This window comes from Dermacentor variabilis, chromosome 4 (genome assembly GCF_050947875.1).
Source record: "Dermacentor variabilis isolate Ectoservices chromosome 4, ASM5094787v1, whole genome shotgun sequence".
NCBI classification, from domain to species: Eukaryota; Metazoa; Arthropoda; class Arachnida; order Ixodida; family Ixodidae; genus Dermacentor; species Dermacentor variabilis.
Window position 1 is genome coordinate 184,783,647 of NC_134571.1, and position 16,545 is coordinate 184,800,191.

The 16,545-nt window shown below is 44.7% G+C and overlaps 1 protein-coding gene across 1 annotated transcript in view; it reads right to left on the reverse strand.

The window, feature by feature from the left end:
* Positions 1-392: 392 nt before the first annotated feature.
* LOC142579994 (uncharacterized) overlaps positions 393-16,545 on the reverse strand; it is a 54,915-nt gene continuing 38,762 nt past the window's right edge. The window contains exons 8-10 of the mRNA XM_075690706.1: positions 12,753-12,843; positions 10,234-10,386; positions 393-1,171 (exon numbers count right to left, since the gene is read on the reverse strand). Coding sequence (XP_075546821.1) covers positions 598-1,171; positions 10,234-10,386; positions 12,753-12,843 — 818 coding nt within the window. The 3' untranslated portion in view covers positions 393-597. The remainder of the gene's footprint in view (positions 1,172-10,233; positions 10,387-12,752; positions 12,844-16,545) is intronic.

The following is a 16,545-nucleotide window of genomic DNA, read 5'->3' on the forward strand; positions in this document are numbered from 1 at the left end:
TCAATTTATTTGGGCTTCTCAATTACCAGTCACATCACCATGGTGTGCAAGAAACCACAGCCCAGCATGCTCCCTCAAGAATAAATTCAGTTCTACGAGCTCAGCTCGCAAATCTCCTGCAACGACACTTACCTCCAGAGAGGCTTCCTACTTACCAACGCGTCTTGCGAGATGACTATGACGAATGTGATTTGGAATCTACCCCTTTTTATCCAACAGCTCGCTTTCTCCTTAAACAAATACTGAACAGCATTAGTGATGCAGCATATTTCATCGTAAGTGGTCAGCTAGTCTGTTCAATGTGAAAATGTGCTGGTGCAAACAGCTCTTGTGAAATGCACTTGGGCAGCAGGAAGCCACATTGCAAAAAGAAAAATAATACAAAAGCATGCTTGCAATGATGGATGATAGCTGTAAAATGATGTCTGTCAAGGAAGGGAACAGAGTTCATGGTATACAAAGAAAAGGAAATCTTGAAAAGGAGCAAGCAGGCAGGCAACACACACGCTCCCTTCCAGAAGCCCATCTCCGCCGGAGACCTTGGTAATGTATCCCAAGACAAGACAAAACCTGTCCGTGCCACTGGCAGGCCGCAGCCTAGTTGTACTCTTCGGTCCTTTCCATCTTGAATGATGACTGGCTCTCGCTGTTGTAGCCACTCCCTCCGTCGGGGCCGCTGTTGTAGCCCTCGGCGTTGGTGGACTCGTAGTTGCCTCCTGGTCCACCAGCCGACCTGCTGTCTTCTGCAAAGCCGTCCTGCTGCTGCTGATCGCCGCCACCAGACGGTTCCTGCTTGATGCCGTCAATGCCTCGATCGGCGCCATTGCGCTCCCGCCGGCGTCTGTGCTCACGGCTGCGACTGCGGCTCCGCTTGCGTTTTCGCTCCCGGCTTCTGCTCCGGCGACGCTTCTCGCGCTCCCCAGGCACGTCGCCACCACCGCCGTCATCGGCACGGTCGGCACGGTCGCCACGATCCCGGCGGTCGCGGTCCCGGTCGCCCCGATCTCGCTCTGAACGGTCCCGCTCCGGCCTCTCTGGCCGCTCTCGATCAGGTCGTTCTCGATCAGGACGCTCTCTATCAGGCCGTTCCCGATCGGGCCGCTCTCGATCAGGCCGTTCCCGGTCAGGCCTATCTCGCCGCCGCTCGCGACGTTGTTCACGATCATCCTTGCTGCACAGAAAACGAGAAGCAATGCAAAATGTCACTAATGATGCCAAAAGCGAGAAGTGGCAAAGTCTGCTTCGAATGGAATGCAACCTAATTTGTCTTCCATGGAAGCAAATGGCCATTTAAGTCCCATCCTTTAGCACAGCTCACCTTAATTGCAGACAACACAACATACACACTCAGGGACAACTTTCAGTTTCTAAACTACAATTCACTGGCATTCTGTACTGAAAATAATAAGAGGGAATTTCTGGCACTAGTGCCTGCTGTGTGAAGCTAGTACAGCACTTCATCCAGCGTGGACCAACGATTTGCCTCAACCGCACCTTTCTAAATTTTTTTTAGTAGCTTAACCTAATCTGTCAAGCAATTCATTGCGAAGCAACTATTAGTCCCATTTAACATATACAGTTAAACCACGATATAATGAAGTGGGTAAAATCATCAATTTGATTTGTTATATTGAAATTTCATTGTATTGGAATTTGATCTCTTATGCAGGTACAGCTGCACATAAATTTTTCTTACGCAAAAAACTTTCCGTGCAATTGCAGAAAGCTAATTTGAATGAGAAAAAATATCGTTCTGTTGAATGTGAGAGCCGGCGACAAAACGTACGGTTTCATGTTGTGTTCGCGATTTTCAGATTGGTGGTACAAATCGAAGCCAGCTCACTGTTGCGTCCACTACGCCACAGCAGCTAATAGCTTTATAAGAGCGTTTACAAACAAATGTAAATGCGTCACATAGGTAAAGAAATAGTGTTGTCCTCACTGCACATGCTCAGAATCTTATTTGGTTTCTGTGGTCCACGTACGCTATGTTTAACATACTTTATTTGGCAAGTTTAACATATGTAATCTTTACGCACATTAAGAAACAGCGTTTTCAAACATGGTGGCACCTATGGCTTCCTATTCAGCGTGAATCCGGCCAGTGCTACTCCGACTCAGCCAAGCGGCCCGGCGAGTTTTATCATTGCCGATCTTCAATGTATGAGTGAAGTGCTCGGCATTCTCAAATGCTAATATTATGGCGGTGGCAACATCAGCATATACAAAAGTGAGAAAGAGTACAGCCTTGCCGTGAAACTGTGTGTAAGCTGTGCGAACAGCGGGGACATCGCGGAAGCATGGAGCACTCCGCGGGTGGATGGTGATCAAAAAGTGAATCTGTTTGCCGTGAACATCCTTGCCGCTCGAGCCATGTAGTCTATTGGAAATCGTCAGACGGCTCTGAACGAAAATTTTTCGACTATGAACATATCCCATCGCGTCCTCCACAAGAAAACGTGGCAAGGATATGTGAAATTAAAGTTGGCTCCTGCAGCAACTTGCACAACAAGAAAGGTACCAGCGAGTGCGCGAGGTCGATTTGGGAAACAGTGCTGACAACATTGCTGTTTCATTTGATGGCTTGCGGATGAAGTGCGGGCACTCGTCCCAGATAGGCGCGGGCGTGGTGATAGAACTCTTCATGGGCTTCAATGGGCAATGTGATGTTGAGCAATTCTGTCCCGTGTGTGAACGAGGGCGAAAGCAAAACGATCCTGCATATCAAACTTGGTGCGACAGCCACACGTGCCAGAAAAACACTACAAAGAAAGCTGGCAAAATTGAGGTGGAAGCAGTCGTGCCCCTTTTTAGCAAGTCTCTGAGAAAAAATGGCCTCAGATACATGACCATTCTTTTAGATAGTGACAGCCACACCTTCCTTGCTTTGCAAGAAGCAGATGTAGATGGCTTCATCAAAATCCAAGCGAGCATCATGTCAACCATGTACAGAAACGCATGAGCACTGCATTATGCAATCTGACTGCAAGGCACAAGGAAGGTGGCTCTGAAACCCTCGGAAGAAGGGGAAGGCTTACTGGCGACTTCATGCAACGTCAAATGACAATGTGTCAAATCATGCCTGTGCCCAGCAGGCTCAGCTTGGTGCCGCAAAATGCAGCAGCAGCGAAGGAGCACATGAGCACATGTAGGAAAGAAGGCTTCTAGAAAGGCACCAACAAGGTAAAACTTTAAACAGTAATGAAAGCCTTCATTCATTTATTTGGGTGTACTTCACTGTTTACAGTTGAAGCTGCCGTTGCCGACGCAGTTAAACTGTGGCAGTTTGAGAACCTCGTCGGATATCCTGGAGGAGCTCAATCTGAACCCCAGCCTCCTAACCATCAGGCGGATGACTGAGAAAGACAGGCACGAAGCGGCAGGGTCTATTCGCAAGTGTGCTTCAACCGACCTTGTCCAGCAGGCACTAAAGAAGCGCCACTACAATGCTAAGCAGCAGTCAGATTATATTCCTGGGGGATATTAGCACCTGCATTGCAAGATATGCACTATCTATTTGTCATTTTTAAAATAAAATGTGTGCTATCTCTTTTTCTTGCACTTTTCTCAAAAAGTAAATTTATGACTGTTCAATTCTGAGGCCTGGATATGTCAGCACCTAGGGCAGCTACAACAATAATTCATTTTGCAATGGAGATCTAAATGTGTCGAGAATCCAATTATGGGAGCAGATTGAGCACAAGCCTTTGTAATTAATAGTTAAAATTATAACTGCATGGCAGGTGCTTTTCGAAGTGTTGAGTTCGTTTTGCTGTAATATGACTAAGAATGGCCAAATAAAGAAAGTGCTTCCAATATTTCAACCTTTAGTTAATTTAGTTACTTTAAGGGTCTATTTACCATATCTTAAATAGCACTTTTAATAAAACACTTCGGTACAGGAGTTGCGATTACATATTTTTAGTTAGCAGAAAGCATTAAAATTAATGGATAAATCAAAAAACAAAATGTAAAAAATGAGTCTCCCCCCATGATAAAATGGCTTTCCCTGCATGTATATCCCACTATAAGGTTGTTTCTTTGATTCACACTTGCAACAGGTATGCGCATTCAGTGGGCTTTTAACGAGGAAAACTAGGGCTGTGCAACTATTCCGAAATTTCGAATACTATTGTTGCATTTTGAATATTTGCATTTGATTCAAAAACTGGGTATTTGAAAATTTTTGAATATTAGATTGGATTATAAACAAATATATTTCTGGCTGTGCAGGAGCACACACGGTTCTTAGGGTTTGTTTTTTTCTATCGAAGAATATGAGTTGGCTTTTAGTCTACTAGGTCACCCACTACGACACACACAACTAAACCGAAGTTAGAGAGACGATGTCTCAAGGTTCGTACGGAGGATCTGACTGAAAATTCAAGGATTTCGAGGGTCTGAAGGCCAAAAGTTGAAGGGGAAATAAATCTTAGTCATACACATACACTGAAAGACAGAAAAATCTCCTTAGCTGGACTATCTTTAGGGCTAAAGAAAATGGAGCCATGATGGGCTGCGGTATGAAACAACCAGCAAGACAACCTAGTGGTGGCACGGCTTGGTCCCTTGATCTGGCTTTGTCTAGCTCCACGGTGGCACTGGTGATTTTAATAGGCATGTTGTTCGCGGCTGCCGACACACCACATTGCAATCATTTAGTGATGCTCTCAAAAGAAAATACCTAGGATTGTTTCCCAATGAACAGTGTTCATGGCATAGCCTCCACACGGAGTTTGTTACATTGAATGTTGAAAAGTCGCCTTCAAAGTCACTTTTTAAGTAATTCAGGGAGCACATATATTTCGAAAAAAATTTATGGGTCCCTGAAACTTTTTTTTTTCAAATTCGAGGGTTTTCATGAAGTTATACAAACCCTTGTCCACAGGTTCCTTTTAATGTGCATGATTACTCTTGCATAACTTTGCCATGAAACATGTGAAAGATGATTAAATTATAAAATTACAATCATGGAATCTGCTTTTCCAATCGTGCAAGGTTGCAGAGAAAGTCCCCACTCATAATGTATTGCTCACCCCTGCCTAAACTCTGGCATTCAGACTGGTAGCATTTCGTTAAATAAGATAAATAAATAATAAGACAGCAGTTGAGCGTATGTTTTACAAGATAGTTTCTAACTCTTCCGGCATCGCATCTTTTTGGAGTCGAATTTTAAAAATTTTTACAGATTTGGATTCCCTAGAGTGCCTCATTTTGAGAAAGAACAAGCAAATAATTTTTCAGGTGAAATAAAGTTCCAATTAAAAAAAATTTGCTACTTTATATGTGGTTAATTGTTCAATACATGGATAAAATAGCATAAGCATATATATGTTTACAAATTCTATAATAAAACTCACTCAATTAATTTTCATGCCTTAAGGGGGGACCCTGCGCCTGAAAACTTGCAGAGTTTATGTATTTCAATGTGCTAGCTTTAGATATATATCCAGTTTTCATGTAGGGTAAATAACTTTCCAGAAATTGAAGAAATTCAGCTTTATTGCACAATTTGCTTGGAGGTGAGCTATCTACCAAACTACACATGGCATAATAAATATCGACATACGAAAATGATGTGAAACTAACAAAGAGTGCAAATAAGCAAGTATGGTGTTCTAAACCAATTTTATATCAAATGAGAACATTGCAAACTTCAGTGAAAGAAATCCATCGAACTGCTAAAAAAAAAAGAAAAAATATTTTCGAAGAAGCACAATGACGTTATTTCGTATATTTGCACTCTACACAGCTTTGTCCTTCTGGAAAAAAGAAAAGAATTACAGTGATAGCACAAGTAGAAGCAGAGATAATGCACCTACGATTCGGCATCATCATTAAAATTGTGGTTTTGAAAAAAAAAAAAAAAAAAACATGTCACAACTGATATGCTGAAAGAAAGTTTGACAAACCAGCACCAAAGGCCATCATTAGGCACTAGGCATAGAGTCGCTGATTCATTTTTCGGACTCCAAAAATTCGGACATGCTCGATTATTCGGTCTGCTTCGCGGCACCGCCCCCCATTGTCCCCATAGACCATAATGTATAACTGCCGAAAGTTCGGACACCTCGCACCCTCTCGTCTGATTTTTTGGACACTCCTTGAGCCAACTCGATCGAGAGCATCATGCACAGACTCTGACCGGTGCATGGTTCGACTTGCTGAACGCCATTTTTGTTTTGAACGGAGCCTCCTTGCTGCCTCATGAAGTGGCGCTACTGCAAATCCTGCTCATCATCATTGTTTCTGCCTGGTTCGATAGAGTGGCTACAGCAGTTCCGGTCTCAGCTTAGTAAGCCATGTCAAGACAATCCAGCAGCTTATTTGTTTCTTTCTTCATGCACGAAGCTGCGAGTAGGCCACGTGTGCAACTGGTGACGGCGTGGTGGTTGCTTTGTGTGCTGTGTCGAGGTTGCGGTGATCCAATGCGGCATATGGAACCATCGTATCAAGTGTCTAATGGCGCCGACAGTGCCCGCACAGACTGCGCTGGGGAATGCCCTCAAGCGGGTGCCGGAAAGCCTAGCATTGGTCGCCTTCCGATGTGCTCCTTACTGACGCTGAAAAGGTTTTGCCGAGACCTGTGCAGCTGTTGCATTGCGATTCCGGACACCGTCTCATTTGAACGTTTCACAGGTGCTGACACTGCTGTACTGACATGCGCAGAACTCGACAACGGCGAGATCATTCGACAGGTTTCTGCTGCACCGCTGGACGATGAATCCGAGTCGGAAGATGACGCACCATGTCGTACGCTGCCGTCGTATGCGGAGTGTATACAAGCATTGACTGTGCTTTCAGCTGCCTATAGTGACCGCACGACCCTCTCAGAGATTCAGGCTTATCTGACTGTGCGTACATGTAACAGCATGCAACGGCGCATTCACAATTTCTTCAAGCCTACTGCCGAGCCCAAATAAGTGCGTGGAAATAAAGGATTTCTTTCTCTTTTCTTCTCTTAATCTGCTTTTTCGGACACCTGTTTATTCGGACACTTCCGCAGTCCCCGTGAGGTCCGAATAAACGGTCGGCGACTGTACAGCCTTTTACTTCAAAATGTATATTTTGAATTTTTTTTATGTTGTCTTGGTGCAAAGCAGCACCAACGTCTTTAAGGAGCTTTCTTGTTTTTGTTACAAATTCTTTTATGAAGTAATTTTTTTCAAAGAATCGTTAATAAATGTTAGCTTGCAAATAATACCATTAGAAAGCACATTCCTTCTTCAACGAATTGATACTATATATTTTAACATCAAGCATTTGGTGTAGCAGCAAAAAAATTGTTTACTAGACCACTCGAAAACTGCTTATTTTCCCGCAGACAGGAAAGTGCTAAGTCTATCCTTCCATTTCAAGATTTTCTCTAGGTTAAAAAAAAAAAAAAGAAAAAGTCAACCACAGCCTCATCAACCTTTATAGGTAGGCATGAAGCTCCTTTTTGGGCGGCCAAGTTGGTGAGATGGCACGGGCAACCAACCCCTATCAAACCTGGTTGAGCCTCTCTCAATACAGTAGAAACAGTTTTTCTTGCCGATCATGATATTGGCATTGTCAAAACATATAGCCAACAGGTTTCTAACAGGTAAATTCCGAGACTTCATCTCGTCCAGAACCAGATTTGCAATCTTGTGACCCGTCGCTTCCTCTTGGATTGTACAGAAGCAAAGAAGGCGGCTTTTGTCTCTACTTGTTTCTTTAACGAAATATGTCACAACACTAGGGCAGAGCTGCGTATCCCTATTGTTACTGCCATCCAGCAAAGGAATCGCCACCTTGGCAGCCATTTCCCGAACAATTGAAGCCATCATTGTTTGTCCACAGGCATAGCGCTTCGTTTCTTCGCACTTGGGGAACAACTTACGGAAAAGCGGTCCGGTATGATCGCTGACACTCAGCGGGATGTTGTGTTCCAACTAATAACGCTGTAAAGAGGCATTCTGCACGAATCACACCGAGCTCGTTGTTGTTGCGTACAAAACTTGCAGGGCTTGGCTGGCTGTCCGCGGCTCGCACGTATCCCCGATGCTTTTTCGAAGAGAGGTGGACCTTGATGTCAGACTTGCCGCCATGCGACATGTTCACATCACAGGCGCGCGCACGTGGCACAGAATCCGAACTTCTCCTCTTGCTTCGACAGGACGAAGCACGGAAACTCTGCCATGTACGACTTCAAAAACACTTGGCAGTACTGTCGGGGCTTCGAGCCTGCCATTGCACTGTGAAGCCGCTACAGGCCAGAGTCACACTGCGTCCGACGCGGCAGCTAGTCACCCAAAAGGCGAGGCCAACACTGCAGTGACTGAAGCTGACTGAAGTCGAAACCCACGTGCAAACAAAGGCAACAGCATGGTAACAAGCTTGTGGAGGCGCCAGAGAAGAAATCGGCACTATGGAGCTTTGGATATGGATTTGTGACCCCACTAGTAGACGACAGAAGTCACTACAACCTTGCAGCTGCTGATGATGATACCATGCATACGTATTGACCTCTCGTGGCAGCGCAAGGTACCAGGGTGTAGTTTTACTACATTTTCATGTTTTTTCTTTCACAAATAAAATGTTTTCCGGAAAATTTCAAGCATGATTCGTAAAATCATACGACTGCTCGAGATTCAAACATTTTACGGAAAATTCGGAAGAGTTCGGAGGTATGATGCATGCAAAAATGTAGCTGGCTACGCTTAATTCGTACTGCCGAGAAGATACCGTCGATGTACGTTGCATGAAACTGTATCATTCGTCGCTGACTCCAAAACTTACCAAAATGAATTGTTTTTCAATTCAAATTTGCTTTCTTCGACTGCCCGGTAATTTGCAAAATTCCATGGCCCTTTTCCATGTAAAGAAAATCGATCGGCAACTGTATTTATTTGCATAAAAGTTCAAATTTCAGCAGAATGAAATTTCAATGTAACGAAGCAAATTGCCAATTCTACCGACCTCACTATATTTAGGTTTAACTCTATAAGCACCTGACAGACAAAAACATTGTTGCACGAATGCTTCCAAAGCTGTTCGAAAACACTTTAGCCATGCAGTCCCCCACAGGAACATCAGACAGACCTTCGCAACATTTCAACCTTTTTTCAGACTTCTTTTGGGTCTCATTATTTATCATAGGTGAGTTGCGAACCACAGTATAGACAAAGCTTGCGTTCTCAGCCTGCTCTTGTTATTCTGACATTGTGCCCACATATTCCCCCCGCCATGTTCCGCCAACTGCGGTGCCAGTCTTTTCAGCGTTGACTGTCCAATGACGTTTTCAGCGTTGACTGTCCAAACGTTGACGTTTGCGTCCAATGCAATTTCGTAATGACGAGATTTGATTGGATGCGCAGCATTTGTGCATCGCTAGCACAGCCAGAAATGGCACGAACACCAAAACAGCTGAGTGCACAGCTGCCATGATGAAACACGCGGAAAGACGGTCTGCGTAGATGGAATGTTGGAAGCCATGTGGCAGCAGACGCCGCATTCTGAAGAAATGGAGCTGGTTTCCCGTAGATTGTCACAAAAACAACCACACGCGCACACTGGGTAGATGTCAACGTGTGCACTCTGCTACTGTGCTCTGGAACAAAGTTCACGAATGCTGCTTTGCGTTGCCCGTGCTCTAATGCAGGCTCCTCCGGAAGAACCGGAATTGTTTTCGACCACTTTGAAGAAAGAGAAAAAGCAAATGTCTTAGTGCATGTTTCATTGTGCATGGTCTGCCAACCGCATTCGAGTGATGGACACGTTTGGTCCTACCCGCCATTTTTTTGGTGCTCACAAAGTCGTCATTGCAGCACAGCTCCTCGCAGACTGTGAGCAACGCATTCTACTGGTGCTCAGGCTAAAGATGAAACAAGTGAAAATGACTGATTTCTGGAAATAATCTGCAGAATGGGTGCAGGCATTCTTGTCCGTTCTCCTAATTTAATGACCAGCTGGTTATTTAACTGCACACCTTAGCGCGACTACTCGATGTTATAAAATAGGCGTTGGATTGTTTACTATTATATGTCAAAACGCCCTACTGTAAGGCCACAGATGCATTAGAAGGTATCAGTTATTGTGTTCGTGCGCCGTGAGGTAGCTGCTTTTTTCCTGCCCCCTTTTGCTGAACTGTCTGTCAGGCAGCTACTTAACACCTCTGCAAAGCCAGTTTGCCTTTAGTGCTACAGTTTTCCTTCCCAAAGGGACCCATGCCAGTGCAAAAGTCCCGGGTACCAGGAAGCATCAGCTCACCTGCTTCGATGCCTACGCTCCCGGTCTCGACTGCGGCTGCGTCTGCGTTCACGTTCCCGGTCACGTTCACCACCGCCGCCGCCTCCGCCTCCGCCGCCGCCACCACCACCACCACGTACCATTCGATCCTCACGATCTCGACCATCTCGATCCCTGCAAATTACACATATATGTAAAAGACATCACAAGCTGCTGGTAGTACAGGACATAAAAACAGACCAGTGGTCATACATCTGTACATTGACCTTGAAACTTCAAAATTTTCCGAAAAGAAACAACACACTTTTTCAATTCTAGAATTACAGCCAGACCTCAATACAGTCGATTTCTGTTAATCTGACTCTGACTGGACTGATTAAACTGACTGAATGATGCTGCGGGTCTAATTTGACAAAACAACGGGAAGAAAAAAAGAAAAAAAAAGAACTCCGCCAAGTTACTTGGCATTTAACATGCCTCCTAATCAAATGCGCACCAACTTCCTATGCGTCTGGTGTAGAAAACTAACATAGAAAAAGTGTACATGTAAGGAGCACCTTATTTTTTAAATGGAGGCTGGCTTCCTAAAGTCAGCTTTGCCACAACACAGCCATGTTAAGGTCCATCATGTTAGGGGCATGTCAACTCGCCGCATGCCACTTGCCATTCGAGGGCTGCTGTTCGACAGCAGTTTTGCTCGCGAACGGCGAGGTTTCCCTGCCATAAAGAGAATGGGACTGGGACCCGTTTGTGAGACAACTGTATAGCGACATCGTCGATCAGCAACCAAGGAGTCATCACTCTGGCACCGCCGATATCGTTGCTAGGCCTCCTCTAGGTCCATTCAAAGCTAAAGCTGACGGCACTTAAGAACGAATCTATGATGCTCACAAGCTGCAATGTTTCGTTACCGTTGTTGTTGCTCCTCGCAATAAATGCACCCCAAAATAGAAAATACGCCAATGGTAGCAGAGCCGTCGGGTGCGATGGGAGCACCGCTGCGCCGGTCGTGTGCTGTCAATAGCTGTCCACTGCAGGTGAATTTGACAAGTACGAGAACTCTCGTTCGTGTTTACTGTTTGACAGTGGATATCGTTTTTCACGAAATGTACAATTTACACATCACTTTATCTAGCGGAAATTGTTTTGCCTGGAATAGAAGCTGCAGTCAATGCCTGTGCCATCAGTGGCGGAAGCTCGCAGCTTCGTGGTCGTTGATTGGCCCGTCGGTTGTGTGCCGACTGGACTGCCATCTACTTTGGGCACGTCTCGTGCAGCGGACATTCTATGGCCCTGGAGGCCGGTTTTGGTTTGACATTCAACTGCACCGCACAGGCGACTTTCAGGCCAATTTCCTTGGAAAACAAAAGGCACTATTTAAAATCAGGTAAATACTGTAATCAGACATTGTGAGCTACCATCATTGCTTGAAAATCTTCCTAGAGCGGGCAAAAAATAGGTGTTTTTGATGAAGGATGACAAATCTTCCACACATTACCATTAATGGGGCCATTATTAGTCACCATATGGGTCAGGCATGTGTGTACAGGCTGTTCAAGTTTGAATTGTCTGGTTAATGCCAATTTTAGGATCGAAATAATGAACACTTGGACTCATGGGAATGTGTGGGCCGGGACCTTTGCTTTGGATCAATTTAATCAAAAGATTAAATTAACTGGAGTCGAATCAATGTAAGTCTACTGTACAATGAAGTTGCACTTGCAGAAAAGACTGCGTTAAATAGTAAATTCATAAAGTTGAGGCTTCTATGTTGTAGCAGTAAAAACTACTTCACAGGTTCCCAGTTTAGTCTTCCTGGATGGCGCCTTGTTGGCCACTATTAATGAACGGCATCTTGCAAGAAACTCGACCAATTATTATGGGATCAAAAGCACAGGTACATGTAGTGGAGACTGTGCCTAATGCTAGAAGCCCCCATCATATGGCATCGTGCTGCATGTCCGACGCTGTGTCGACATTTTGCTGTTCTGAATGGCTGCAAAGTTGAAGTGGTTGAAGGCTACCAAAGAGGGAGCAAAACGTGCCAGGCCAATGTTGCAGAAGCCTTACTTTGGGGGAAGCTATGGTCTATCCCAGATATCACCACCCCCCCTCCCAAAGTCTGTCCTCATCAGAACACACCCTGCGGCAGCAGTCATTGTCTGTGCGCCCTACTAAAGTTTGTTAGGCAGTCATTGCCTGCAATGCATTGAAGAAATGCAATCTCTCAAATGCAACCCATGACATTGATAGCGATGAGATGATACCTCTGACAGCGACTATGAGTAATGCCCACCCCACTGCAGCTTGATCTTTTATTTCAATTACAAGTGAGAACGAATTGCTGTTGGTCTCTTTTACAACAAAAATCTGGTAATAAGTGTTTAATATTCAAGGGCATGGCATTACTTCTTGAAATATGAAAGTCGGGGTGCGCGTTATAATCAAGGATGCGTTAGAACCGAGTAAAAATATGGCAACTACCGCCCGCTGCGGCGAGATCCTTTGGCAAGGTGGCCACATGGGAGAAGGGCACTTACATGTACCGTTCATCCATGCGAGAGTCCTCACGGCCAGAGTGCTTGGTGTTTACGTCAGGGCCACCACGACGTGTGCCACCCAAGCCACCTCCTGCAAGGTACGACATTTTATTAAAACATAAAATCACATGCAGTGTTATTTGTGGGCACGTCGACATGTGACGTGGCTTTAACAGCTTAATAAATACCACCTCGAGTGCACAAAACTGCTGAGCCTTTTTTGAAGCAGACAGTTGAAAACTTTTCTCACAAGTGCACCCCCCCGAGAAGCTGCAGGAGTTTTCCACAATCTGCACTGATAGCCAAACCACAGGTATTTCTGGCAATACATAAATTATTCCGTGCACTTACCTTAAGGTGTGCCTAGCCCTCACAGGCTTTCAGGATTATGCGATAATGTGTTTCAGTGCAACAGGCATTCTTGCTTTACACTGATTGTGCATAGCCCCACAACCAATACACAAGCAAGTGAATTAAACTTACACCGTGGAAAACAGTACTGTGAAAATGGCACAAGGCCTCTGCTTCCATTGCCTTTTCTTGGTATCATTCTGTTTTCTGCAGCAACGTTTTCAACGATGAAAAGTTACACATCCAGCTTCCTACTCTCGTGGTTTAATAATGTCACCTGCCAGTTCTCACATTTTTAAAAAGATCTTTTTAAATTTTCACATGATCCTTTTGCAACAACTTGCTTCACCACTCACTGCTGTTGATTAGTGCTTATGAGTACAATAAAACACTAAAAAAAATCATGCGCACACACGATCATGGGTCCTTTGTTTACAAGCCAAACCACATTTAAATCGTGCACTTATCACCAGCCTTTTTGCAATATTGTCTCTCGCATATTTGGTAATGGTTCACCCACATTTACTTTCCTTGTGCTGTATCACATCCCCCTGTTTATGCATTCATATGCTCAGTACCACACACTTCCAGAATTGACCTTTTATCCATGTGTTTTGCATGTTTTCTCTTTTACACAGTTATAAGCAACACCCCTCTTGATTTTATCTGTCATTCCATTAATACACCTACGAGCATGTGCAACAGCAGCACAGGCAGATGGCGATTCCATTGGGGCAAGATAACAGGAACCGTCCCAAAACCACTGTCCATGGAGCATGCAGCTCTGCCTTGAAATTCATGCTTCTCTTAAATAAACACTTTGAACACTGGTGTAAACCTTCTAAGCCATTGTCATTTGGGCCAATTAACTGTCAAAAAAAAGAAATCCTAAGCATGATGTACTGTTTATAAGCTTTACTACATTGTTTATAAAACAGCGCATGTGGAACTGTTCAACGCATAATCTAGTTAAAGCACCATGTAGGGCGATTATGAAACTACATAAACTCGAGGGGAGTTGTTTGTACAGGTTAAAGTTAGGACCACACATTTTAAACATGAGCATCATTTAGCACCCATTTGTCACATCCCGCTGTTCATAATAAATAGAGTGCTCAGAAAAAAAAAAAAAAAAATGCCCACACATGCTGAGCTGAACAATTATACAGCACTAGCAGAACGCTTGCTGCACCATCTCATGATCAAACTCATTCAACCATTCTGCGAACAAGTAGCAAGTCATTCCCGATTTCGCATCGTGCCTGTGGTGCATGGTACATAACTACAAAAGCACCGTAGCTTCTATGACTTGTAAATGACAAGAGGAATGCGACGATCATTGCCATTCATGTTTATACACAGAAAATATGCTCGCTTATACGACTGTGCTTGTCACCCGTACATTGGTTGCCTTTCATGGCATATTTCGTCTGGAATAATTTTATACATGCAATTTAACCAGCAGTTTCGTTTTATGTTAAGCGGTTTCATCTGAATTGTAGACATATTGATCCGATTAACTGGTGATGGTGGCTTTGTTCTTCAAATGCCATTTTGTAACAAGCATGTGACGGCCCCTTGGGCACAATCTTTGTTGGCCTGCCAGGCTTGGTGGGCAGCATTGGTCACCGCACCAATAAACACCGAAGAGCACAGGTGCTCGGCGGTCAGTCACTGTTCATCACCACCACGCTGTGGAGCGTCCGTCTTACGGAGGGTGCCTCGAGCCCCTCCCTTTTTCACAAATCCAGGCAGATCGTGACAGCCATGTGACATCACCCTCCTGCCCGTGCTGCTTTGCTAACGATCAATTTAAATTTATTTTCATGACAACATGAAACGATGGAGTCAGCCATTGCCTGGGCAAAAAATGAGGGCAATCGAGTAGAAAAGGCAAGTTATTTAGCTTTAGCAAGCGTCAGTGGCCCAATGATCAGAATGCGCATTGACAAATCATTTCAGAAATGTGTCCTCAACATCTGCACATATCCCTTCCACAGGTGTTCTCTCTTTGTTGAGCCAGCACTGGAGTTTGCAAATATGTCAACCTCACTGCTCAGTATTGTGGAGATCCTGAACTCAGACAAGCTGTACTTTTTTACCAGTTCAGTTTTTGACACTATGAGAAACTTGTTATATCCTGCACTTTTCTTTTTACGGTCAACGCATGCGTGAAGGACTTCTTGTCAATCATCTTGGACGAATCGTGAGCCCAATGGATTTCAACTGATACTAAGCCCACTAAACACAAGAATCTGGAAAGCAGAGGTAAGGAACTGCAACTGATGATGATGGTGCGTTGGCGGTGACAGTGCAGAGCTTTGATCAGCAAGAAGCCTGAGGATGTGTGATGAAGGCTCGTTACCCTTGCTACCACTGTCACAAAGACGTTGTGCACCACACAGCCCATACACACATGCACACCAACACTGGGTGCAAACAAATACTACCTGCTTGGGCAAGTGTTAATAAGTGATAAACAGTGGGACAGCTAGCAAGACCCTATCTTCATATTACAGCATCACCCGTCATGTTTTGCCAGATAAGGGCTGTACCTTCTAGCAGAACCACAGTTATACCAGCACCGCTGGGCAAGCGTTATCCCTCAATACCACCTTTATTGTAAACTACGCCAGAGTGCATGGCTGTGACAGAAGGTGAAATTAATGTGATACAGCGGCCATGCGTCCACAGTAACTGACAGGCCATGCTAAAGGTCATTTATTGTACTACAGTTGCCGGCCAGTTTTCCGAACCTCGTGGGGACCGAAAAATAAAGGGTTTGTCCGTAAAATAATGAGACTGGGTGTGGCCAAAAGAATTTAGTGATCCGATCGGTACATATTAAAATTCTTCAAAATAGTCTCTTTGGGCGTTGATACACCGATGCCAACAGGACTTCCAACGCTGCAAAGATTTCCCGGAAGTCAGCTGCCATATCCTTTCAGAGACCTGTGACAGCCCCATTGGATGGTGGGAACGTCATCTAAACGGTAACCTTTCAGGCTCACATCAGGCCTATACGGTGGCTGCGGCAAGGTTGCAACACCTATCCAGGCCAGGCAGACAGTCACAACGAAGGCGGTCTGGGATGGAGCGTTGTTGTGGTTGAGCTTCCAGTGATCTCCGGTCGTTTGCGTTTGACAGCTCGGTGAAGGCACTCAAGGACTTCTTTGTAGAACACGGCATTGACCGACTGTCCTGGAGGTACAAATTCTTTGTGGACCACCCTACACTAGTCAAAAAGACAATGAACATTGTCTTTACCTTGGACTTTGCCATTCTCGATTTCTTGGGGCACAGGGAGTTCACAGTGTGCCACTTCAAAGTTTGGCACTTGGATTCGGAATCATACTGGAACACCCATGATTCTCCGCCTGTTATTATGCCATCTAAAAAGTCCCGTTCACTTGCCAACTGCACCAACATCTTACATGAAACA